Genomic DNA, 25990 nt, shown 5'->3' on the forward strand with positions numbered 1-25990 from the left:
TTTCTAAGAATTTGTCCACTTCTTCCAGGTTGTCCATTTTATTGGCATAGAGTTTCTTGTAGTAGTCTCTTAGGATGCTTTGTATTTCTGCGTTGTCTGTTGTAACTTCTACTTTTTCATTTCTAATTTTATTGATTTGAGTCCTCTCCCTCTTTTTCTTGTTGATTCTGGCTAATGGTTTATCAATTTTATCTTCTCAAAGAACCAGCTTTCAGTTTTATTGATCTTTGCTATTGTTTTCTTTGTTTCTATTTCATTTATCTCTGCTCTGATCTTTATGATTTCTTTCCTTCTGCTAACTTTGGGTTTTGTTTGTTCTTCTTCCTCTAGTTCCTTTAGGTGTAAGGTTAGATTGTTTATTTGAGATTTTTCTTGTTTCTTGACATAGGCTTGTATAGCTATAAACTTCCCTCTTAGAACTGCTTTTGTTGCATCCCATACGTTTTGGATCGTCGTGTTTTCATTGTCATTTGTCTCTAGGTATTTTTTGATTTCTTCTTTGATTTCTTCAGTGATCTCTTGGTTATTTAGCAACGTATTGTTTAGCCTCCATGTTTTTGTGTTTTTTACGTTTTTTTCCCTGTAATTCATTTCTAATCTCATAGCATCGTGGTCAGAAAAAATGCTTGATATGCTTCCAATTTTCTTAAATTTACTGAGACTTGATTTGTGACCCAAGATGTGATCTATCCTGGAGAACGTTCCATGCACACTTGAGAAGAATGTGTAATCTGCTGTTTTTGGATGGAATGTCCTATAAATATCGATTAAATCTATCTGGTCTATTGTGTCATTTAAAGCTTCTGTTCCCTTATTTATTTTCATTTTGGATGATCTGTCCATTGGTGTGAGGTGTTAAAGTCCCCCACTATTATTGTGTTACTGTCGATTTCCAGTTTTATAGCTGTTAGCAGTTGCCTTATGTATTGAAGTGCTCCTATATTGGGTGCATATATATTTATAATTGTTATATCTTCTTCTTGGATTGATCCCTTGATCATTATGTAGTGTCCTTCCTTGTCTCTTGTAACATTCTTTATTTTAAAGTCTATTTTATCTGATATGAGTATTGCTACTCCAACTTTCTTTTGATTTCCATTTGCATGGAATATCTTCTTCCATCCCCTCACTTTCAGTCTGTATGTGTCCCTAGGTCTGAAGTGGGTCTCTTGTAGACAGCATATATATGGGTCTTGTTTTTGTATCCATTCAGCAAGCCTGTATCTTTTGGTTGGAGCATTTAATCCATTCATGTTTAAGGTAATTATCAATATGTATGTTCCTATGACCATTTTCTTAATTGTTTCGCGTTTGTTTTTGTAGACCCTTTTCTTCTCTTGCGTTTCGCACTTAGAGAAGTTCCTTTAGCATTTGTTGTAGAGCTGGTTTTGTGGTGCTGGATTCTCTTAGCTTTTGCTTGTCTGTAAAGCTTTTGATTTCTCCATTGAATCTGAATGAGATCCTTGCCGGGTAGAGTAATCTTGGCTGTAGGTTCTTCCCTTTCATCACTTTAATTATATCATGCCACTCCCTTCTGGCTTGTGAGTTTCTACTGAGAAATCAGCTGTTAACCTTATGGGAGTTCCCTGGTATGTTATTTGTCGTTTTTCCCTTGCTGCTTTCAATAATTTTTCTTTGTCCTTAATTTTTGCCAGTTTGATTACTATGTGTCTCGGCGTGTTTCTCCTTGGGTTTATCCTGTATGGGAGTTGCTGTGCTTCCTGGACTTGGGTGGCTATTTCCATTCCCATGTTAGGGAAGTTTTCGATTATAATCTCTTCAAATATTTTCTCTGGTCCTTTCTCTCTTCTCCTTCTGGGACCCCTATAATGCAAATGTTGTTGCTTTTAATGCTGTCCTAGAGGTCTCTTAGGCTGTCTTCATTTCTTTTCATTCTTTTTTCTTTGTTCTGTTCCACAGCAGTGAATTCCACCATTCTGTCTTCCAGGTCACTTATCCGTTCTTCTGCCTCAGTTATACTGCTATTGATTCCTTCTAGTGTAGTTTTCATTTCAGTTATTGTATTGTTCATCTCTATTTATTTGTTCTTTAATTCTTCTAAGTCTTTGTTAAACATTTCTTGCATCTTCTTGATCTTTGCCTCCATTCTTTTTCTGAGGTCCTGTAGCATCTTCACTATCATTATTCTGAATTCTTTTTCTGGAAGGTTGCCTATGTCCACTTCACTTAGTTGTTCTTCTGGGGTTTTATGTTGTTCCTTCATCTGGTACATAGCCCTCTGCCATTTCATTTTGTCTGTCTTTCTTTGCATGTGGTTTTTGTTCCACAGACTGCTGGATTGTAGTTCTTCTTGCTTCTGCTCTCTGCCCTCTGGTGGATGAGGCTATCTAACAATGAAGTTTCTGTTAATGAAGACAAGCTTTGGAAGGTGGAGGCATCTGAAGGCTAGACTCCAGCCGGGAGAGCGGGGCTTCCAGGCTTGTGGCTCCTGCCTGGTGACTGAGGAAAGAATTTCTTGGCTCAGAGAATGGCCCAAACCCTTCTTCCTCTTGAGCACCAGGAATCAACATTTGGTTATAGTGGTGTGAATCCTGCTGCCACTAGGTGGCAAGATAGAGGCAAAAATTCCAGGCAGATCTATAATATTAGGAAGCCTGGTTAGCCATACTTCAGGCTTTGGAGGTAGGGTGTGGCCAGTCAGGGTGCCACAGGGAAAGAACTTGTGCCCTAGAGTTTATTTCTCTACTACTAATTTTAATTCTACCCCTGGTAATGAAGTTTCTGGTGATGGAGTTTAGAGTATAGAATGTGTCATCTTAAAAGCATGAATCACGGGACTTCCTTGGTAATCCAGTGGTTAAGAATCACCCTTCCAGTGTGAGGGACGTGGGTTCGATCCCTAGTTGGGCAACTAAGATCCCACGTGCTGTGGGGAAACTAAGCCTGCGCACCACAGCTACTGAGCCCGCGTGCCACAACAAAGATCCCACTTGCCGCAGCTAAGACCCAACGCAGACTAATAATAAATTAGTTAATTAATTTTTTAAAAAGCATAAATCATAAAATCTTAGTTTTTAGAAACTTTACAAAGCTCTACCATCAGGGCTTCCCTGGTGGCGCAGTGGTTGAGAGTCCGCCTGCTGATGCAAGGAAAACGGGTTCGTGCCCTGGTCCGGGAAGATACCAGATGCCGAGGAGCGGCTAGGCCCGTGAGCCATGGCTGCTGAGCCTGCACGTCTGGAGCCTGTGCTCTGCAACGGGAGAGGCCACAACAGTGAGAGGCCCGTGTACCGCAAAAAAAAAAAAACAAAAAAACTCTAACATCAGGTTGGTAAGGCACTGTTATCCCTATTTTTTTAATTTATTTAACATCTTTATTGGAGTATAATTGCTTTACAATGGTGTGTTAGTTTCTGCTTTATAACGAAGTGAATCAGCTATACGTATACATATATCCCCATATCTCCTCCCTCTTGCATCTCCCTCCCATCCTCCCTATCCCACAGCGCTAGGTGGTCACAAAGCACTGAGCTGATCTCCCTGTGCTATGTGCTGCTTCCCACTAGCTATTTTACATTTGGTAGTGTATGTATGTCCATGCCACTCTCTCACTTTGTCCCAGCTTCCCCTTCCCCTTCCTTGTGTCCTCAAGTCCCCTATGTTCTTCAGAACCTTTTTTTTTTAGGTTTCTTATGTATGTGTTAGCATACAATATTTGTTTTTCTTTTTCTGACTTACTTCACTCTGTATGACAGACTCTAGGTCCATCCACCTCACTACAAATAACTCAATTTCGTTTCTTTTTATGGCTGAGTAATATTCCATTGTATATATGTGCCACATCTTTATCCATTCATCTGTCAATGGACACTTAGGTTGCTTCCATATTCTGTAGAGCTGCAGTGAACATTGTGGTACATGACTCTTTTTGAATTATGGTTTTCTCAAGGTATATGCCCAGTAGTGGGATTGTTGTGTTGTATGGTAGTTCTAGTTTTAGGTTTTTTCTTTTCTTTTTTTTTAGGTTTTTCAGAGCCTCCATGCTGTTCTCCATAGTGACTGTATCAATTTACTTTCCCACCAACAGTACAAGAGGGTTCCCTTTTCTCCACACCCTCTACAGCATTTATTGTTTGTAGATTTTTCGATGATGGCCTTTTTTTTTTTTTTTTTTTTTTTTGTGGTATGCGGGCCTCTCACTCTTTTGGCCTTTCTCATTGCGGAGCACAGGCTCTGGACGTGCAGGCTCAGTGGCCATGGCTTACGGGCCCAGCTGCTCCGCAGCATGTGGGATCCTCCCGGACCGGGGCACGAACCCGCGTCCCCTGCATCGGCAGGCGGAGTCTCAACCATTGCGCCACCAGGGAAGCCCGATGATGGCCATTTTAACTGGTGTGAGGTGATACCTCATTGTAGTTTTGATTTGCATTTCTCTAATTAGTGATGTTGAGCATCCTTTCATGTGTTTGTTGGCAATCTGTGTATCTTCTTTGCAGAAATTTTGTTTTACGTGAGGACTCCTCTGCGAAGACAGTAAGGTTGGGGTCCCACACCTGTGCCAGGCGTGGGCTCCACTGGGTGCGCGGCAGCCTGGAGTAGCTCTGGATGGGAGCCCACTCAGTGGACCTTTCGCGAGCCTCAGTGGTCCCTCTTCACTGGTCTCCTCAGGTCGTAGTGACGTTTCTTCGACATACACCAACCGAAGTTTAAGTGCGTGTGTGTTATCCCTGTTTTATAGATGCACAAATAGATGTCCATAGAAGTTGGTTTTTACAAGATCTCACAGTAAGTCACTGGCTGGTCTTGTTCTTTGAATTACAGTTCTGTGCCAGTTAAGCTATTCTTTTAAGTGCAGTCTATTTATGGGAAAAAGTAGAGACTAGAAGACGTTCTGGATTCTACCTTCTGCTTTTCCATAGTTCTGAATGTACGCCCTGATGCAACCCAAACCAGGCAGGTAGTAATGACCAAAGTTGCCAGTCCTGTGACTATAAGAAAACAACCTTCATTAGATTGTCACTTAAAATGCAAACCTATGAAGTCATAGCAGCTACCACATTGTGATGCTTACAGAATTGTGAAGATTGAGGGAGGACGCCTATACGTGTGCCTGGCGTATAACCTAGCATAATACCTGAATTTAATAAAATTTTTTTCCCTCTGTAGTTGCCTCTCCCCACATGTTTATCTCTTGTTTTGAAAATATATTAGTTACCTGGGCATATTAATGATTAGTTGGAACCAACATGCTGAAGTCAGGGGGAAAACTTTCTTTTCAAGAGTCCAGGCTTTTAAATTGTCTTCCCTTTCTTTGTCACAGGAATGGACTTTGAAAAAAGTAGTGTTACTGTGGAAACTGAATACATAATGCTTTCCTACTTGTTTTCAGAAGGAGAACAGTCCATAACTATGCTTCTTAATAGTTGCTTTCAAACATTTTAACCACAACCCAGTACAAAACTCTGTGTGTCCATGTGCATGTGTATTTGTGTCTGAAATAAAACTTAATCCTTTCTGTGTGTTTATATACCCTGCTATTTTCTATCAGATCCACTAAGGAGATGTGACCACAGTTTAAAAAATCTTCTGCCTTAAAGAAAGATAAGAAAACGTTCGTTTTGAGCTTGTTTTTCTATCTTAACTAAAGACCTTTCAGGTTGGCAAATCCAGGGTCAAGTTCAAAATGAGAAGGTTATATACCTCTTAGACCATGTAAGTTTGGATCCTAGACCTTGGTGCTTCCAGTAGTACTTGAGGGGTATTGACATTTCCATTAGCTCACCTCACACTTAGTTGTGCCATAGCCATGATTAAAGGCAGTGAGAACAGAAAGAAAATGCAACGTAGGTACTGTGAATCACAGCCAACATTTTTGCTGAAACTTTTACTCACCCTGTTTTTCTTTCATGGGTCGATTTTAACCTTATTTCTTTCAGTTTTTGGATCAATGGGCTTGTGTTAACTCATATCACCTATCAAACCCACTTGAGACAGCTTAGGAAATTCAGGTGTGAATTGTTGGTTTTTTAAAAAAATTTTTAATTGAAGTGTAGTTGATTTACAATGTGTTAATTTCTGCTATCCAGCAGAATGACTCAGTTATACACATATATACATTGTTTTTTATATTCTTTTCTATTATGGTTTATCCTAGGATATTGAATATAGTTCCCTGTGCTATAAGGTATAAACTGTTGAATAAAACAGATTGCTGCCTCAGCTGCTGATGGACTAGGGCAGCAGTGTTGACTGGTGCCTTCTTGTTCATACCCTGGGGTGTGTGATCTCATTTGCTCCCCATAGCCCTGTGAGAGAAGAGATGAAATCGTCTTCTTTATTCAAAACCACCATCACCACTGAAAAACAAACAAGCAAATAAAATCCAAGGATTCAAGAGGTTAGCTAGCTTGTTCAAAGTCACATAGCTATAGGAGAGAGTAAAGCTTCAACCAGGTCTGCCTTATTACTAAAAACCTTGATACCAAAACCCTTCATAATTAAAAATGTTAATGTCAGGAGTACCTTTGTTGTGTATTAAGTACTAATTAAAATACTAACTTTTTGGGAGACAAATTAGTTAAAAGACTATAGCACAAGAAAGAATTATTCAACTATCGTTGTTTAAAGGTAAATAACCATTCTTCTCAACTTTGTACTTCAGATATTCAAGTTGCCTTCCATTTGGAGGAACGTTGATACTATCCCCATAAATATATATTTTTTCCTCTGTGCAGCAAACCTGGAAACCTGTGGTAAATGCCCATGTTTTATGGTTTGTCGCATTTCCCGTTTTTGTTCTGAAAAGCCTGTGAGGTAAGGGGGCATGTGGTGATGATATTGTCGGCAACACTAAGATCTGAAAAGATTGTGTGGGAATTTAAATAAGAACTCTGGTCTTCTGACGGCCTGCCCACTTCTTTGCAGAGGCATTAATCCATGTGGGCAGAGTAATTGAGTGTTTTGGGTAAAGACCCAAGGTTAAAAATGACAGAGGAAGAGGACCTCACCTTGCATTTGTTACTTGGGTTTAGAATGTAGCCGTGTCAAGACTGTTTTGTCAGTGTTCAGTAAAGTAATCCCATGAGGGAAAGGTTAAAGTTCTGCACTTACCAGCTATTTCACATAGCCAATAACAGGTAGAAATATTTTTTAAGTTGTGATTTTCCTTTCTGCCCCAAGTTTCTTTTTTCTTTCTTTTTTTTTTTTTTTTTTGCGATACGCGGGCTTCTCACTGTTGTGGCCTCTCCCGTTGTGGAGCACAGGCCCCAGATGCGCAGGCTCAGCGGCCATGGCTCACGGGCCTAGCTGCTCCGTGGCATGTGGGATCCTCCCGGACCGGGGCATGAACCTGTGTCCCATGCATCAGCAGGCGGACTCTCAACCACTGCGCCACCAGGGAAGCCCCCCCCAAGTTTCTTTTAAAGTTTTTGCTAAACACTTAAAATTTTGCATGTGACCCAGTGAAACATGCTATGTAAATAAACAGTGGATTAGCCTTGGTTTTTATGTGTGTTTGGTCTCATCCAGCTGAAATTCATGATTCTACAAAAGATTAAAGAAAAAGGACAATTTTGAGGAGAGCATTAATTTTATATACCCATTGAAAAGGTGATTAAATAAGAATAAGAATGGATAAAGTGTACTGAGAGTTTCCTGTGTGCTAGGCAGTGTTCAAAGTATTTTACCCATTTTATGTCATGAAATCTTCTCAAAACCCCAGTGAAGGTAGTAACATTATTATTTCAGTTTTTATAGGTGAGGAAACCAAACCACTAATAGTTTAGCTTAATAGTGAGGGTCACAGTTTGATAAGTATTGGAGCAGGTATAATCTGACTTGAGATCCGGTGCTTTTAATAACTGTTGTATTGCCATCCTGTGTAACAGACATTAAGCTAAGAGTTAATAGAAAATGGGTCCTGACTGTAGTTTTACCATTAATTTACAGTCTGAACTTGTACAAGTCATTTCATCTCTTTTTGCCTATGTCCTCACCTCTAAATTGTGTGATAGTATCTGTTCTACCTACAACTCTACTTTGTGGAGGGAATTAAAGCTGGAGAGGTATAGTGGCCATGGGGAAGGATACATTGTGAAACGAGAGGCAAAGACAAGGAGGTAAAGACAATAGAAAGTGAAAGAAAGTATATTTTTTAAAAGCTTATATGCAAAAATATTTCAAAATATTGGTTTGATGAGGGAAAAGTAAGTGCAAATACGTAAATTGTCAGGGCAGGCTGTAAGAACTACCTTCATGGGATGATGAGTGGGAGGGGCCAGAAGTAGAGCTCAAGAAGTAGAAGTAGATCTGTCAGAGATCAGAGGACTGAGGTAAAGGGCTCCCCTGTCGTGCTGCTGCCTGCAGAGGGTGGGCCAGACTAGACAGCCTCTAGAGGATCTGGGAAGTTAGGATGAAGCGTAACCACAGGTGGTACATTTGTCTAGTTAAGCAAGTGACCCATGGTAAATGTTGGTGAAGGTTTAAGAACTGGGTAGAGAAGTTCCATAACTATTTAAATACATATTTGATAATATTGAGGTGTTTTGAGGCAGGCATGAATAATTCAGTCCTTATAAGGGAGAATAATGTGTGTGATGCCCCGAATCAGACGTCACTGTGCTTCCTACACTGTCACCTTTACCTTTTTTCTTTTACTCTCATTTCCATAATGACCTCAGCAGGTCATTGCTGAGACTTGTCTAGCTAATTATGTGATTTTCTTTTTCTTTTTTTTTTTTTTTTTTTTTTTTTGCGGTACGCGGGCCTCTCACTGTTGTGGCCTCTCCCCTTGCGGAGCACAGGCTCCGGATGCGCAGGCTTAGCGGTCATGGCTCATGGATCCCGTGGCATGTGGGATCTTCCCGGACTGGGGCATGAACCTGTGTCCCATGCATCAGCAGGCGGACTCTCAACCACTGCGCCACCAGGGAAGCCCTAATTATGTGATTTTTATATTATATTTGTGTTTTTAAGCTTTGAGCAGAGTGTGAACTGCTTTCAGGACTCATTTCTCAGGAATCTAGTAAGTAAGGAATAATAACGTGTGTATCCATTCCAGGCATATTCATGCATCTCTAAACAGTATGGTTTTCTGGAGAGCACCATGGTAGGGAGAAAGGTCAGGCATCCCCTAGTCAGGAGAAGCCACTTGTCCCTCATTTAGTGACTCTTCCTGTGTAGTTATTAAACTGCAGGACCCTCTGTACTAGTCAGGAGTCTTTAGAAAGACAGGACTAATAGGTTGTGTGTATACATATATATATATTATAAGGAATTGGCTCATGTGTTTATGGAGGCTGACAAGTCCAAGTCTGCAGTGTCGGTTGGCAGTCTTGAGACCCAGAAGAGCTGGTGGTGCAGCTCCAGTCCAAAGGCCAACAGGCAGAGACCCAGGAGAGCCAGTGGTGCAGATGGAGTCCATAGGCAGTCTGCTGAAGAATTCTCTTTTGCTCAGGGAGGCCAGTCTTTTTGTTCTATTCGGGCTGTCAGCTGATTGGATGGGGCCCACCCACATTATGCAAGTCAGTCTGCTTACTCACAGTTCACTGGTTTAAATGTTTATGTTGTCCAAAACACCCTCCAGGTTGATGCATAGTATTAATACCTCCCCCTCACACCCCGCCATGGGACATGCTAAAGCAAGGCCTCCTTAGAGGATATTGGGAGCCCTCACCACCCCTTGGGAGCCAGATGTTGATCCTATCCCATTCTCAGAACTTCTCTCAAATGCAAACAATTTTAACTAAACACACTAGGAAGAAATCTTATAACCTTTCTGAATCAAATTAATGGATAAGAAAGCACTTTAAAAAATTGTGAAGCAGTTTACAAATGCACGGAATTTAGGGATGTGGTGAGTGAAGAGGGTGTGGGTAGAGTTTAGCATAATTGGGTGGATTGCCACCTGTCGTGAGGATTATAGGTTGGCAAGAGAACAATAAACCTTTCTTTTTGTGACTGGACTGCACATAATCATACCCAGTGCAGTGAGGCCTTCTTAGAACCTTCTCTTAGGTTTACAGGAAAATCCCATCTTCATTCTATGGGAGGATGGCTTGGGTGGGACCTGGGAATTCTTGTTCTGCTACCCAGCTATTTGAATTCTCACCAACTCTCACTGCTGCTGGTTCTCCAGAGGACTCCTTGTGGTGCTATGTGACCCATGGGTTGAACAACTGAATAGATGAAAAATATTATTTGTTTACATAGCAGCTATCTTTTGAGCCATATTATCTCATATAAACCTTGGGAGAAAATAATAAAATGGACAGGGTGATTTTGTTGCTGTTCATACTGACAGAGTAACCACAATTTTACTTTCTCTAGTCAGTATAGGGCAGCATTTTGCACATTGTTGCTTAATAAATATTTTGCTTGAAAGAAATCTTATTCTATTTCTGTATTCATCCTCTTTTCTCTTACCTCTGATTTTTCCACAGCTCACATTTGAGTCCCCACTATATAAAGAATGCTGTATTATTTTTTAGGAGAAACTAAGTAAATAGAATTAGATCTCCTTCAGGAATTTTTAAATGAAACTAATTTATCTCAATATCATAGTGGAAATATTTAATACTAAATACTATATACCTTAATACTTTTTAAAGTGGAATACTTTTTTTATAACTTAAACCTTTCATTTTATTTTAGAGAATAAGCCTTTCTTTAGTTTAACTTGCAGCAATGGTGGTGTTTCTATTTTTCCAGTGAACTCTTAACAACAAAATGTTCATTAATTAAAAATAGCTGCCCAGTACAGGAAACAGCTCATATAGCAGCTTCTGACACTGTTCTAAAAACAGACCTGAGCTGCTTGTGTGCTGAATAAGAATGAGCACTGAAAACTTGTGGACAAATTCAGGTAAAAGCATGCTTTGTTTTAAGAAGGATCTGTGTGCCTTTACATTAATGTTTTTCTGATTATAAGAGTCATTTGTTCTTACTGTTAAAAGACAGCAACAGCAACAAATGTTATAGTGGTATATTATGTAGAAAGTGGAATTCCCACCCAGATTGTGGTGTCTGTTTAGTCTGGTGGCTTCTAACAGGTTCTTTTCTATGCATATACAACAGTATATACTTACTTTAAAAGTGGAATTATATGTTTTTTTCAACTTGGTTTTTCACTTATATTAGAAATTTCCCACATCAAATCTTTTAAAATCCTCTTCCTTTATTTTATTTATTATCTCTTTTAAGGCAGCAGCATAGTGTTTCACTTTATAGCTGTACTACAATTTGTTTAAACCAGTTCCCTATTAATAGGCTTATGAGTTGATGTTCTTTTAATTTTTTTTCTTTGAAAGTTACTGTTTTTAGGGCAGATGCACTTGTAATTGAACAAATTTACCAAATGTAATTTGTTGATAGTGTAACATATTGAGAGTTTACTATGTGCCTAGAACTCTTCTAAGCACTGTTCTGTGAAAATTAGAAGAATAATGCTACCATGTTATGAGGGATTTACTATTATTGTCCCTATTCTCAAGATGCAGAAAGCCTCCAGCCTCCCTATATGCCATCATGGTCATCCATAGGATGGACTGAAAGAGGGGTGATGGCTCAGACATTTAGGGCTCTTTAAATCCAAAGGAGCTAAGCAGACGGGTAGCAACTGCATCAACACAAGAGAAAGCAGAGCTTACAAATTCTTATTGGAGTTTCTGATGTTAAAAATCTTTGCTGGTTGCCATAACAACAGGCTTTGGAAGACCTGCCATCTTCACTCTTGTGACTGTGCCTTGAGGATTCCCTGGCTGTTACCACAGATTGTTTGGTGTCTGTGTATCCCCTGCTGACTTCCAAATTCCTATTGTGAATTTATCTGATACACAGGGCCTTCCTCAGTTTTGTCTGTACCCCTGGTATGCCTTGCTAAGATCTCCTTCCCTGGTCAGTCCTCCCTGATGGCCTGTGTAGGTGCTTATTGTTTTCTACTGAAAATGGAAGCTATTAAGTTTTTGTTATTATTAGTGGCTTAGACTCTAAGATCTGTCTGTAAGATAGCCTCTAAAAAAAGTTTCCTGAGACTTAGAAGGTATGTTTCATTTGCTTAAATGATGGTTAAATTGATCCTAGGTATAATATATATATATTTTAAATTGAAATATAGTTGATTTACAATGTGTTATTTTAAGGTGTACAGCGAAGTGATTCAGTTATACATATATATATATACACATATATATATATATGTTCTTTTTCAGATTCATTTCCCTTATAGGTTATTACAAAATACTGAGTATAGTTCCCTGTGCCATATAGTAAGTCCTTGTTGGTTATCTATTTTATATATAGTAGTGTGCATATGTTAATCCCAAACTCCTAATTTATCATCTCCCCCCTTTCTCCTTTGGTAACCATAAGTTTTTTTTCTATGTCTGTGGGTCTATTTCTGTTTTGTATATAAGTTCACTTGTATCTTTTTCTTTTTTTTTAGATTCTTCATATAAATGATACCATATGATATTTGTCTTTGTCTGGCTTATTTCACTTAGTATGATAATCTCTAGATCTATCCATGCCGGACATTAAATTTTTAGAACAAAAAGTTTCGGTTACATTTCTTCATAATTATCTAGTCTATCATGACTAGAGAGAAGTGAAGTTTAAAACACCAGTAAAAGGGACCTGTGTTTTGGTTCTTTATTGTAGTGTAATAAACCGCTCCAAAACTTATTAGTAGCTTAAAGCAGCAGTTTGTTATTTTGTGGTTCAGTGGGTTGACCAGGCAGTTCTGTTTTCATGTCCTGTCAGCTGGTTGCTAGAAAGGCTGTGGTCCTCTGAGGTTTGGATAGGAGCTCAGCTAGGACCCAGTGGCTGCTTAGGTCACCTGAGGTGTCTGGGTTCCAAAATGGAAAAAATAGATGCTGCCCAACCAAATAAGGTCTGGGCCCAGAACTGGTACTGCATCATTTCTACCCTATTCTAATCGTCTAAGCAGTAATAGGCTTAGCCCAGAGTCAATGTGGGAAGGGACTCTACAAGGACATGAGTACCTAGAAGTGTGTACACAAAATTTTGGAACCACTGGTCTAAAGGAAAAAGTCTATGAGGAACCTAAAATCTTTATGAGGGGTCAACAAAGGGTTCTACAGCCACATCCTCAAGGCCACATTTTACTGGCAATGCAGGATTTGATCTTTGCCCTGAGCCATTCCTCCCTCCCTCCCTTCCACAAGAGCCCAGTTGTGTTTTTTTTTAAGATTATTTATTTTATTTTTATATTTTTGGCTGAATCGGGTCTTTTTGGCTGCATTGGTGTTGTGGAACACGGAATCTTCGTTGAGGCATACGGGATCTTTTGTTGCGGTACACGGGTTCTATAGTTGAGCCTTGCGAGCTCAGTAGTTGTGGTGCGCTGGCTCAGTTGCGCCGCAGCATGTGGGATCTTAGTTCCGTGACCAGGGATCGAACCCATGTGCCCTGCATTGTAAGGCAGATCCTTTACCACTGGACCACCAGGAAAGTCCCAAGAGCCCGTTTTTTTTATTTAATCATTTCTTGCATATGAAGTACTCCTCGATGACATCCTTGGCCTGAGACTGTTTGCCATAGTCCCTAACCACCACACAACCAACCACTTTACGGGGTTTTCCCTGTCAATTTTACAGAGACCTACTCATTCCCCTAGTTTCTTGTTGTCATCAACCTTAATCAGGTTGATTTGGTGCTCAGCGCAAAGGGCCTCCACCAACTTGACTTACATAGGCTCATCACAGTTGGATTCAAACACACAAAGATGGGCTTGGAGCTTGTCTAAGGCTTTGGCAGCTTCACGAATTCCACATGCTAGGCCATCGTGGATGAGGGCGGTCTTACAGCACCTCTTGCAGAGCAGTATTAACATCCATTATACCTCTGGCAGCAGTGCTTTTTTCAGCTATGGTGGTGGCTATGGCAGTGGCTTACGGGTGGAACTGAATCCTGAATGCACCCGAGCTTCCACCTCCGCGGGACTCTGCCACAGCAGGGAAAGAGCTACCTGGAGCCATTTCTTACTTTGAGCTTATTTTTTGCTAAGATGCTGAAATGAGCAATGGTTTTATTTTTGAACCGGTCAAATCTGACCCCTTTATATTTCCTCTAAATTCTGTTTGAAAAAGAACCAAACAGTGCCTTTTTTAGTTCATCTCACTATATAGGCAGTTAAAATGAATCAGTTGATACTTTCAACTTTCTTCCTTGAATTTTCCTTAGATCATTGAGTTCATTAGGTACCATTTCCACCTTCCACATCACTGCATGCAATGGTTTGGTAATTGTTCTCACAGTACATAACTTGGGTCCCTTTTCTTCAGGCACTGATAACATTTCTTCACTTTTTCAAATCTTTATTAGCAATCTCCTCAAAACTCTTCCAGCTTCCACCCACCACGTGGATCCAAAGCCAGTACATATTTTAGGTTTTTGTTGCAGCAGAACCCCACTTTTGGTACCAAATTTTGTTTCAGTTATCTATTGCTGCATAACAAATCACCTCCAAATTTAGTGGCTTAAAACAACAATGGTGTTTTTGCTCACAATTTTGGGATTTGGTAGGGTTTGATAAGGACAGCTCACTGTATCTCACAGTCTGTGTGCTGTCAGCTGAGACAACTTGATTAGGGCTGTAGGATTTATTTTCAAGATAGCTCATTTTCATGCCTGGCAAGTAGGTGCTGTCAGCTGGGTATTTCTTCTTTTCCATGTGGGTTTTTCTCATTTCATGTGGCTGTTTGGACCTGCTCACAGCATGGCAGTTGGACTCCAAAAAGAAGGAGGTAGAAGTTGCCAGGCCTCTTAAAGATTTAGCCCAGGATTGGCACAATGTCATTTTTGCCCTTTTTCCTTTGGACAGTCATAGGCCCAATCCAGAATCAAGGAGGTGGCAAAATAGACCCCACCTCTTGGTGGGAGTAGTGACAGAGAATATGTGGCTGTCATGAATCCACTCTACTCTGTTAGGGGTTTTTTTTTTTTTGACAGTATTGAAAAGGCACTCTTAGCTCAAGTTATGAGATGGTGAAAAATAATTGTTTATTATTTGAAGTAAAGTCGTGAGCTCTGGAAGAAGGTTAAAAGAAAACTTTTATATGTAAAGAGCATTTCAATATCTGTGAAAATTTTATATGTTATATTTTACTGGTGGACAAAAGTCATTTTTGGGGGGTAGAATTAATTTTTAAATTCCTTCTCATCCACAGGGAGATCAGCTTGGTGCTTTGTGATCACCTAGAGGGGTGAGATAGGGAGGGTGGGAGGGAGACGCAAGAGGGAGGGGATATGGGGATATATGTATACATATAGCTTATTCACTTTGTTATACAGCAGAAACTAACACACCATTGTAAAGCAATTATACTCCAATAATGATGTTTAAAAAAAAATTCCTTCTCATCAGAATAATACTTTTTTTTTCCATTTAACAAATGTTTATTAATTATGAACTCTGTGCCAGGCACTGCACTAAGCATTGGGTAGCCAATATTTATTTATTTATTTACTCTTAAGCACCTCTGGTATCAAGATTTGTATGCAACAGGGATGTCTGAATGCACTTATGTATCTTATTTGGTCTTAACACTGACCTGTTTATTTTTAGTAAAGGTTGCCTTCTGTGTTACCACATGTAGAGAAATAGTCCCCTTCCAAAGATTCCCCTTCTTGAAATAGGGACAAAATGCTGTTTAAGAGTTGTGTGCAATGAAAGGGGGACTCTGGATGCTTTGTTGAAGTGATTGTGGTAAAGCAGAGGGTGAATAATGGGATGAAAGGATCCCAAGGTTTTCTATCATTTGGAACTTTTGTGTGCAGCTCTTTCCAGATTGGCAAGAGAGGACAAAACAGACGATGGTTGCCCAAGCTTTTGCTTATTCACCCAAATCATCTATTAGGTAAGGTCATACAGGCTAGTAAATGACTTCCTGAATTTGTTAAGCACTTACATTAGTAAATTTTTTGCTATCCAATTTGAAGCTCTTAAAATCAAATTAATGCTCTATTACAATAGTGATTCAAAAGAGTTTAAATACATCTTGTAGCTTTAAAATTCATATAATCTGGTATTAAATCTTTGACCTTTAACTTTAGTTCCTTTTTTAGCTTTGATTTCATGCTTTTGGGTTTCGTTATATGTTATCTTGATAGCACTGATAAGTTGTTAAATATTGAAATAATTTGAGCATGTTTTCTTTAATTTGATTGTTTATAAAAATGTTTGGGGCAACATTGGTTTCCCTCACTTGCTTTTAGTTTTACTCTTCTACAGTAGTTGTCAAGTGTGACTAATAATTTGCTTCCTCTTTCTGTCTCTCCTTCGTTCTTCTTTTTATGTTTTTCTTCTTTATTCTCCTACTACCCTATGAAGTCTGGTGCAATGATATATTCAGGAATGAGATAATGGGTGGTGTGGATGAGATGATTATTATACATGTATTTATGATTCTGTATGAGGGATCCTTCTAGCTTCTTCTTTTTTTAAAAAAAATTTTTTTTCCAGCCCAGAAGGTCCACCATTCATTTTTTCTTTTTAAAATTTATTTATTTTAATTTATTTATTTTTGGCTGCATTGCGTCTTCTTTGCTGCGTGCGGGTTTTCTCTAGTTGTGGCAAGCGGGCGCTACTCTTCATTGCGGTGCACAGGCTTCTTATTGCTGTGGCTTCTCTTGTTGTGGAGCATGGGCTCTAGGTGCGCGGGCTTCAGTAGTTGCAGCACGTGGGCTTAGTAGTTGTGGCTCGCGGGCTCTAGTGTGCAGGCTCAGTAGTTGTGGCACACGGGCTCAGTTGCTCTGCGGCACGTGGGATCTTCCCAGCCCAGGGCTCAAACCCGTGTCCCCTGCATTGGCAGGTGGATTCTTAACCACTGGGTCACCAGGGAAGCCCCTAGCTTCTTCTTGATACTCTTCAGCGTCAAACTTCCCTGGCATGATATCATTACCAACAGTTTGGAAAATGATGCCTGTGCTCTTCGTTGTCAGAAAATATCATCTTCTGTTTCTTTACAAATTAAAGTTCCACATGTTTTGGGGTGTCTTAGGTACTCATCAGTCCATCAAGCAATTAGTGTGAGTGTGAGAACTAGTAAAGCATTCTGGGGACACTTAGGTGAATAGGAAATGGTCACTGTTATTTGCTTCTTACTCTCCAGTCTTCAAATTCTTCCTTCCCAGTCAGATTTGAAAGCTTGGCATGGTTTTCTGAAGGCTTGGATTAGACACCTGTAGAATGTTGGTGGGGGGTGGGAGGGGTTGCTGTCTTCACAACTGTACTTCACTAGTCATTAAATAGGATCTTACTTATTTCAGGGTTTATACAGCCTACTGTAGTCTCACTATTTTGAACTCCAGTTGTTAAGAATGTATTTTTGTATGTATTTAAAAATTGTCCTTTATTTCCCTTGGGTAGTTCCTGATTACCTTCCAGGTATTTTCATAGAATACTCATTTCTGGACTAACTAATTTTAATCCCCTTCAGATTTTCTCATATCCCGCTTTTCCCCATAGCTTTAGTAAATTGTCCAAATAGTTACATATATTTACATTCAACAGAATTATTTTTCCACTTGACCTGCCCTCCATAGATACCTAAGCAGCAAAATTCATAAAACCTTTTTAACCATGAACTCTTTAAAAATATAATTCGTAAAATAATTTAATGTAGGGCTTGGAAGGGACCTTTGAAATTATGTGATTTAGAGCCCTTCTCTTCTGTTGTTGCATAAGTAATGCACAGGTTTGATACATAGAATTAATATAATCAAAAAAGGGAGGAAGACAGTGCTGCATGTAATTGGAGGATACTTTATCTGTTTTATACCTTTAATCTGCCTTGTTTATTGTTTTAATTGCACAATGCCCTATGGTGCCCTTTCATTTCTTTGTAAATTATATAAAGCCAGTCTTTCAACAAAATCTGCTTATTTGCCCCAATGGGTATATTTGTTGTGCTTGTGGTATTCTTGATTTTTAACTCTAGTTAACCAAGATAATTTTGACTCCCAGAACTTGTTTGAACTACCACTTTTTATTTTGGTAGCATTTACAAGCTATTTCTAGTTCTTCATTTGGGTTGCTTTTAAAAAATATACCCATGAAATATATAAAGTGCTGATAAATGAAATCAAAGATTTAAATAAATGGAGAGACATACTGTGTTCATGGATTAGAAAACTCTCAATATAGTAAAGATGATCTCCCCAATTAATATAAAGGTTTAACACAATTCTTATCAAAATTCTAGGAAAATTTTTATAGGTGTGGATAAGATTATTCTAAAATTTACATAGAAAGACAGAGTAACTAGAATAGCTAAAACAGTTTTGAGAAAGAAGAACAATGTTGGGAGAATCACTCTATCCAGTTTTAAGACATGTGGCTACAGCAATCAAGACTATGGTATTGCCAGAGGGATAGACGAATAGATAAATGCAACAGAATAGAGAACTTAGAAGTAGCCTCACACAGGTAGAGCCAGCTGATTTTTGACAAAGCTGCAAGACTAATACAGTTTGTCTCTTCAACAAATGGTGCTAGAGCAATTGGATATCTATAGACCAAAAAAAAAAAAGCAAACCCCAAAACCCTAAACCTTAGAATATATCCATAAATTAACTCAAAATAGGTTATCAATTTAAATGTAAAACATAGGGCTTCCCTGGTGGCGCAGTGGTTGAGAGTCCGCCTGCCGATGCTGGGGACACGGGTTCATGCCCCGGTCTGGGAAGATCCCACATGACGTGGAGCGGCCGGGCCCGTGAGCCATGGCCACTGAGCCTGTGCGTCTGGAGCCTGTGCTCCGCAACGGGAGAGGCCACAACAGTAAGAGGCCTGCGTACCGCAAAAAAAAGAAAAAAAAAAAAAGTTAAATCTTAAAAAAAAAAAAAGTAAAACATAAAACTGCAAAACTTTTAAAAGACAGCATAGGAGAAAATCTTTAGGACTTAGGGCTTGGCAAAAAGTTATTAGCCATATATACCCAGAAAAAACCATAATTTGAAAAGATACGTGTACCCCAATGTTCATTGCAGCACTATTTACAATAGCCAGGACATGGAAACAACCTAAATATCCATCAACAGAGGAATGGATAAAGAAAGTATGGTGCATATATACAATGGAATATTACTCAGCCATAAAAAAGAACAAAATAATGCCGTTTGCAGCAACATGGATGGACCTAGAGATTGTCATACTGAGTGAAGTAAGTCAGACACAGAAAGACAAATATAATATCACTTATATGTGGAATTTTTAAAAAGGGTACAAATGAACTTATTTACAAAACAGAAACAGACTCATGAATGAACTTATGGTTACCAGGGGGGAAGGGATTGATAGGGAGTTTGGGACTGACATGTACACACTGCTATATTTAAAATGGATAACCGGGACTTCCCTGGTGGTCCAGTGGTTAAGACTCCACACTTCCATAGCAGGGGGCATAGGTTCGGTACCTGGTCAGGGAACTAAGATACCACATGCCGTGTGGCATGACCAAAATTAAATAAAATTAAAAGAAAATAAAAATGGATAACGAACAAGGACCTACTGTATAGTACAGGAACTATGAACAACCTAAATGGGAAAAGAATTTGAAAAAGGATACATGTATATGTATAACCGAATCACTTTGCTGTACACCTCAAACTATCACAACATTTTTAATCAACTATACTCCAACATAAAATAAAAAGTTAAAAAAACAGAAGTAGAGTCACAGATGTAGAAAACAAACTTATGGTTACTGGGGAATAAGGCGGGAGGGATAAACTGGGAGATTGGGATTGACGTATACACACTATTACATATAAAATAGATAAGTAATGAGAACCTACTGTATAGCACAGGGAATTCTACTCAATACTCAGTAATGGCCTATATGGGAAAAGAATCTAAAAAAAGAGTGGAGGGCTTCCCTGGTGGCGCAGTGGTTGAGAGTCTGCCTGCCGATGCAGGGGACACGGGTTCGTGTCCCGGCCCAGGAAGATCCCACATGCCGCAGAGCGGCTGGGCCCGTGAGCCATGGCCTCTGAGCCTGCACGTCCGGAGCCTGTGCCCCGCAAAGGGAGAGGCCACAACCGTGAGAGTCCCACGTACTGCAAAAAATAAAAATTAAAAAAAATTAAAAAAATTTAAAAAGTGGATATATGTATATGTATAACTGATTCACTTTGCTGTACACCTGAAACTAACAACATTGTAAATCAATTATACTCCAGTAAAAAATTAAAAAAGAAGTTATTAGCCATGTGACCAAAAGCATGAATATAAAAGAAAAGACTGATAAATAAAATTTCATCAAGGGACTTCTCTGGTGGCACAGTGGTTAAGAATCCGCCTGCCAACGCAGGGGACTCAGGTTCGAACCCTGGTCTGGGAAGATTGCACATGCTGCGGAGCAGCTGAGCCCATGTGTCACAACTAGTGAGCCTGCACTCTAGAGCCCTCGAGCCACAACTGCTTAGCCCACGCGCCACAGCTACTGAGCCCATGCAGTGCAAATACTGAAGCCCACGTGCCCTAGAGCTTGTGCGCCTCAACTACTGAAGCCCGTGCGCTCTAGGGCCTGCCTGCCGCGACTACTGAAGCCTGCGCTCCACAACAAGAGAAGAAGCCACCGCAGTGAGAAGTCCGTGTGCTGCAACGAAATGTAGTCCCCGCTTGCCACAACTAGAGAAAGCCTGCGCGCAGCAACGAAGACCCAATGCAGCCAAAGAAAAAATTCATCAAAATTTAAAACTTTAGCCTGTTAAAAGGGTGAAAAGAAAGGCTATAGACTAGAAAAATATTTGGAAACCCTATATTTGACAAAGGACTCCTATCTAAAATATATAAAGAACTGTCAAAACTCAACAGAGGGCTTCCCTGGTGGCGCAGTGGTTGAGAGTCCGCCTGCCGGTGCAGGGGACACGGGTTCGTGCCCCGGTCCGGGAAGATCCCACATGCCGCAGAGTGGCTGGGCCCGTGAGCCATGGCCGCTGAGCCTGCACGTCCGGAGCCTGTGCTCCGCAACGGGAGAGGCCACAACAGTGAGAGGCCCGCATACCGCAAAAACAAAACAAAACGAACAAACAAAAAAAACTCAACAGAAACAACTCAAACAGTCTAATTAGAAAATGGGCAAACAACATGAAGACACATTTCACCAAGAAAAGATATACAGATGACAAATGAAAATAAGCACATGTGGACACTCATCATATAATCTAGCATTTGCACTTTGGAGCATTTATCCCAGGGAAATGAAAACTTAGATCCACACTAAAACCTGTGCAAAATGTTCATGGCAGTTTTATTTGTAATAGCCCGAAGTTGTGAACAAACTCATGTTCATTAACATGAATGGCTAAACTGTGGAACATCCACATTATGGAATTCAACACACCAATAAAAAGGAACACACTATTGATGCATACAAGAACTTGAATGGATCTCAAGGGCATTAGGTTGAGTGAAAAAAGCCAATCTCAAAAAGTCACATACTGTATGATTCCACTTACAAAGCATTCTGTAAATGACAGCATGATGTGGAGAACAGATTAGTGGCTGCCAGGGGTTAGGGACGGTGAGGAGAAGGGTGTTGGGTATGACTAGAAAGGGGTGGCATGAGGGAGCTCTTCATGATGATGGAATTGTTCAGTATCTTGATTGTGGCAGAGGTTACACAAGTCTATTCAAGTGATAAAATGGCATAGAACTAAACATACACATTGTACAAATGTCAGTTTCTTGGTTTTGGTATTGTATTTATGGTTATATAATATGACATAATGATTAGGGGAAACTGGGCCTCTGTAGTATTTTTGCAGTTTCCTATGAGTCAATAATTATTTCAAAATACACTTATGTACTTTATATATTTTATTCAAAATATATATACATATACCCAGACTTAGCCATGTGTGGTCCACTAGCCCCAAGTTGCTTTTAAAATTAAAATTAACTAAAATAAAATTTTAGTTCCTTGATCACACAAGTCATGTTTCAAATGCTCATGTGGCTACGTTATACTATAGCACAAATATAGAACATTTCCATCAACACAGAAAGTTCAATTGGCACAAATGCTTTAGACAAATCAGTAATGCCATTTGCCATACATGTGGGCACCTACACATTTCTTAGTGAACTATCTTAAATTTATAAATCAAAAGACATTAGTATGTACCAGCAAAATTTAAATAGAAAAAAAATGGATTTAATGTGATGCATTTAAAAGCTACCATGATTTTTGAGGCTATATCCCATATTTTAATAAGAAAAGGGAATGAAACATTTGCTTCATGTTTGAAATAGGAATAGGTTTTTTTCCTTATCTGCCAAGGCAGTTGCACTTTCTTTCCATAATCACAATATAGAATATATAGGCAATGGGCAAAATAGAAGGGGTGGACAGGTAGGGGAAAGAGGTATCAGCAGGAAAAATACTTTAAACATCCCATATTTTTTGTTATTTTCTGTTTCTTAGTGACCAGTTTACCAATGGTAGCTTACTATTGCAGAGGAAGCATGGTTTAGCGACCAGACCTTAAACCAGAATTCTATTTCTGGTTCAAAGTGACCCTGAGGGAAGTGACTCTTCTCATTCTCATAACTAATAAGCAAATTAAGATAAAACTGACTATTGCTCTGGTGGACTATAGGATAAGTTATTCTAAAATTATTCTAATGTTTTAGGCTATGTATAAAACTCTTCACTTACAAGTAGATTAAATACAAAGTTTTGAGGAACTTACTTATGGCAAGAGTCACATGAAGTAGAAAGAGGAAGTTTGTTTTAGCAGGCATGAACAGTTTTAGTATTTGAGTTTGGGGGTTAAAGTCAAGAAAACTCAGACATAGGGTAAAAGTTTTTCTTATCCTTTCACAGGTTAGTAATTTTGGGAAAACTTTTGGAGAATGGCAGGCAGTTTGCATTTTAGATATCAGGTTTTGAAGTTAAAAAGTCCAGGGTTTGAATTGCAGCTCTGCCAGTTACTGTCTAAGTTATTTAACTTTAGTTCTCAGTTTTACCATCTATACAGTGGGACTAATTAATGCCTTTTTGTTAGGGTTGTTATGAGAAGGGTATATAATAATACAGAGCTGTAATTACTGATGATAATATTAATTTTATCAAGACATGGAATGGAATGATGGTGGTGTTAGGAGCAAACAAATAGCTTTGTTTACTCTTTTATGAAGATTTATTTTTAGCCACATAATAATGGTTTTCTTGGGGGAGTACTAATTTTGGCTTTATAACAAATTGGTTGATATTGTGGTTCCTAAAGCTGTTCTTAATGTGTGGCTAAATGGATCAAAATCACTTGATTTAAAGCCAAGAGGGATAAATCTGTTTTTGTAAAGTCTAGCAGACCAAAGTATAAGCAGAAAACTAAGACAAATAAAAGGACACATTTATGAAATTTTATTTCAGTGCAATACCTGTAACATGTTTCTACAGCTATATTCACATAATATCTGAATGAACAGTGAAAGGGTTTACTTAGGGGCTTCCCTGGTGGCGCAGTGGTTGAGAGTCCACCTGCTGTTGCAGGGGACATGGGTTCGTGCCCCGGTCTGGGAAGATCCCACATGCCGCAGAGCGGCTGGGCCCATGAGCCATGGCCGCTGAGCCTGCGCTCTGCAACGGGAGAGGCCACAACAGGGAGAGGCCCGCGTACCGCAAAAAAAATAAAAATAAAAAAGAAAGGGTTTACTTAATTATAAAGACATATTAAAAATCTACAATGTACAATGTCAAATTATCAGAAAATGTTCCATATGAATTTTCTTTTTCTTTGCCTGCTAAACTGCTAAACCATTGAAAAAGAGGTCAAGAACCAGAGCCAACATACTTATTTGGATCCTTCCAGCCCTGGTACACTGTAGCAGAGCAGAACAGTTCCAGTTTCAGCCAGTCGTTCACTGGCATGTGGTCAGTTTGAAGTTTCCTGCTGTATTTCTCTGAACTAGAGAGAAGGAAACAAAAATGCTGACGTCCTCATTTGACTTCATCACTCATGCCTGAGCACATACACCAACACTTCCTGTGCAAAACCTACCCTGACTCTGCAGAGGACACTCTCAGCCCTCAGCTGATCTGGGTGGGGATGCTGGCTTGGGTTGGTGAAGCTTGGAAAGCATTAGCCCTCGGTTGGATACCTCACACTGTATGAACATGCCATGTCTCATTACTATACCTTTCATTTCATAGAGATAAGCTTTCAAAGCTTATAATAACAATATTCATTGATAGTAAGTGATTGTTACAGGCCAGTTAGTAGCTCTCAAGACCACCACCCTGTGAAAGTAGTATACTGGATGACAGCACGTTTAAGAAAGAGCTAATTTAGAAATATAATGCTATGGAAATTGAACTGAAAAAAATCTATCAGAATATCTGAAATGTATATATTTTGTCTCCCTAATATCAGTATGTCCGTATCTATCCTACCTTAACACTCCTGGCCTCAGTTTTCTTATCCATACAAAGGGAGGATTTCTAAATTTCTAAGGCTTTGTGATTTTAGCATGTGTTTCTCCAAGTAGTTTTCTCCATGTTTCCACTTCTTGGTTCATAAGCTACATTAATGTTTATTTTATTCTACCTGTCAAAATGTCCTCAAGTACTTTAAGGTAATACACTATTTTCAGTTTGTTATTCTTTCAGAAACAGAATAATTTGAAGAAGTGCTGTTGCAAAGTTGTACTGCGTCTAGATATTATAGTTTGATTCTGACTACACCATCTAAATATCACATGAAAGGGAAATTAGAATTTGGGTTATTATGTAAATGTTAAATCCATGTGGTGATAAACCTTAGATGTTTTAAGAAGTCTATGTTATGTGATACATTATCTAAAACATTGACTTTAATTAGTAATTTTCTCTTACAAGCATGGCAGGGATGGAAAGTTTGCTCATTGGTGCCTCTCCTTTAAAATCCTGATTTTTTTTTTTTAAATGAAGAAGTCATTTGGAATTGGCTAGTAACCTGGGAAGGAAACAAGGTCCCTTTGCTTGGGGGGACCTTGGTTTTGCTATTCAGCATTTCTTATGACTTTCTTATGACCATGAAAAAATATGCTAAGACTCTTTATGACCTAGTTTTAAAGGATAGTTTGTTATAAATTTAAAGACTCTAACTACAATAAAATCACAGGTAGTTGGCCCCATCCTTCCCATTTTACCACAGTATTCTAGAGTTCTCTCACCACATTTTGAAATACCTTCGTGGAATTTTGAAATTCGTTACTTGCGTAGTTCTTTGAGGCTGCATCAGTGCTAGAAGAGGAGTTATGAAACATAGCTGTGCACTTCCCCTTAGTTGGTTCTTCACCATGTTGAACAGAAGATGTGTGCGTGTTTGGTGTCTAAATACAGAATGCCTATAGATTGTACCTACAAGTTGTATATCCAACGAATTCCTCCACAAGCAGGAAATAAGTATGATTAATCAGAAGAATAAAAGGCACTGCTGGATGTTGTTTGAAAGGAATCCTTTATGGGGGGCTGTGAGTATTGTTTTTGCAGTTTCCATTTTTGAAATATCTTAGGCTAAAAACATTTGAAATTTTTGAGTATGCAAAGTATATGAGTAGATGAAGTAACTGGTATTTGTCTCTTTGTTTACTACTAAATTATAAGTAATTTGTATCATTATTGAAAAATTATCCTGGCTCTTGTCTAGAATGGTTTCATACTGTGATTTTAGCACAAAGGTACACTTTTTCTTATTTTCATGGCCCAAGTACGATTACTTGAGATAATGGCATTTCTTCCTGAGGATTCATAGCATAGCAGTGTTCCCTGAGAGCAGTGAAAGTGAACTGTGCTTTAAGTGCAATCGCTGTTGACTTTTCTTAGCTGAGCCTTTTTATTATAACCTCATTCCTTCTGTTTCTAGTTTCTATTTCTCCTCCTTCCTTCTGTTTCTAATATGTAAAAGCTACACTTCAAGTTTCTTAGAACTTATTTGTGCACTTAATATTCTCTCATTCATCAGTTATTTGGGGAAAGATTCCCTCTACTTCTAAAACATCAGCAAGGTACATTGGTAACAC

General features: G+C 39.1%; 1 protein-coding gene and 1 pseudogene across 5 annotated transcripts in view; one reads left to right on the forward strand and one right to left on the reverse strand.

The window, feature by feature from the left end:
* Nucleotides 1-25990, forward strand: part of FGD4 (FYVE, RhoGEF and PH domain containing 4) — a 207335-nt gene that overhangs the window by 44694 nt on the left and 136651 nt on the right. Inside the window, exon 1 of one of the 5 annotated variants that reach the window (XM_022577924.3) lies at nt 15193-25441. The exons of the other annotated variants lie outside the window; for them this stretch is intronic. Coding sequence (XP_022433632.3) covers nt 25432-25441 — 10 coding nt within the window. The 5' untranslated portion in view covers nt 15193-25431. Of the gene's footprint in view, nt 1-15192; nt 25442-25990 lie in introns of those variants that run through there. 5 annotated transcript variants of the gene reach the window in all.
* On the reverse strand, nt 13284-14768 carry LOC149747976 (small ribosomal subunit protein eS12 pseudogene; annotated as a pseudogene).

Source organism: Delphinapterus leucas, chromosome 11 (genome assembly GCF_059928025.1).
Source record: "Delphinapterus leucas isolate spDelLeu-1000000601 "Yukka" chromosome 11, BTC_Dleu_Yukka2, whole genome shotgun sequence".
NCBI lineage: Eukaryota > Metazoa > Chordata > Mammalia > Artiodactyla > Monodontidae > Delphinapterus > Delphinapterus leucas.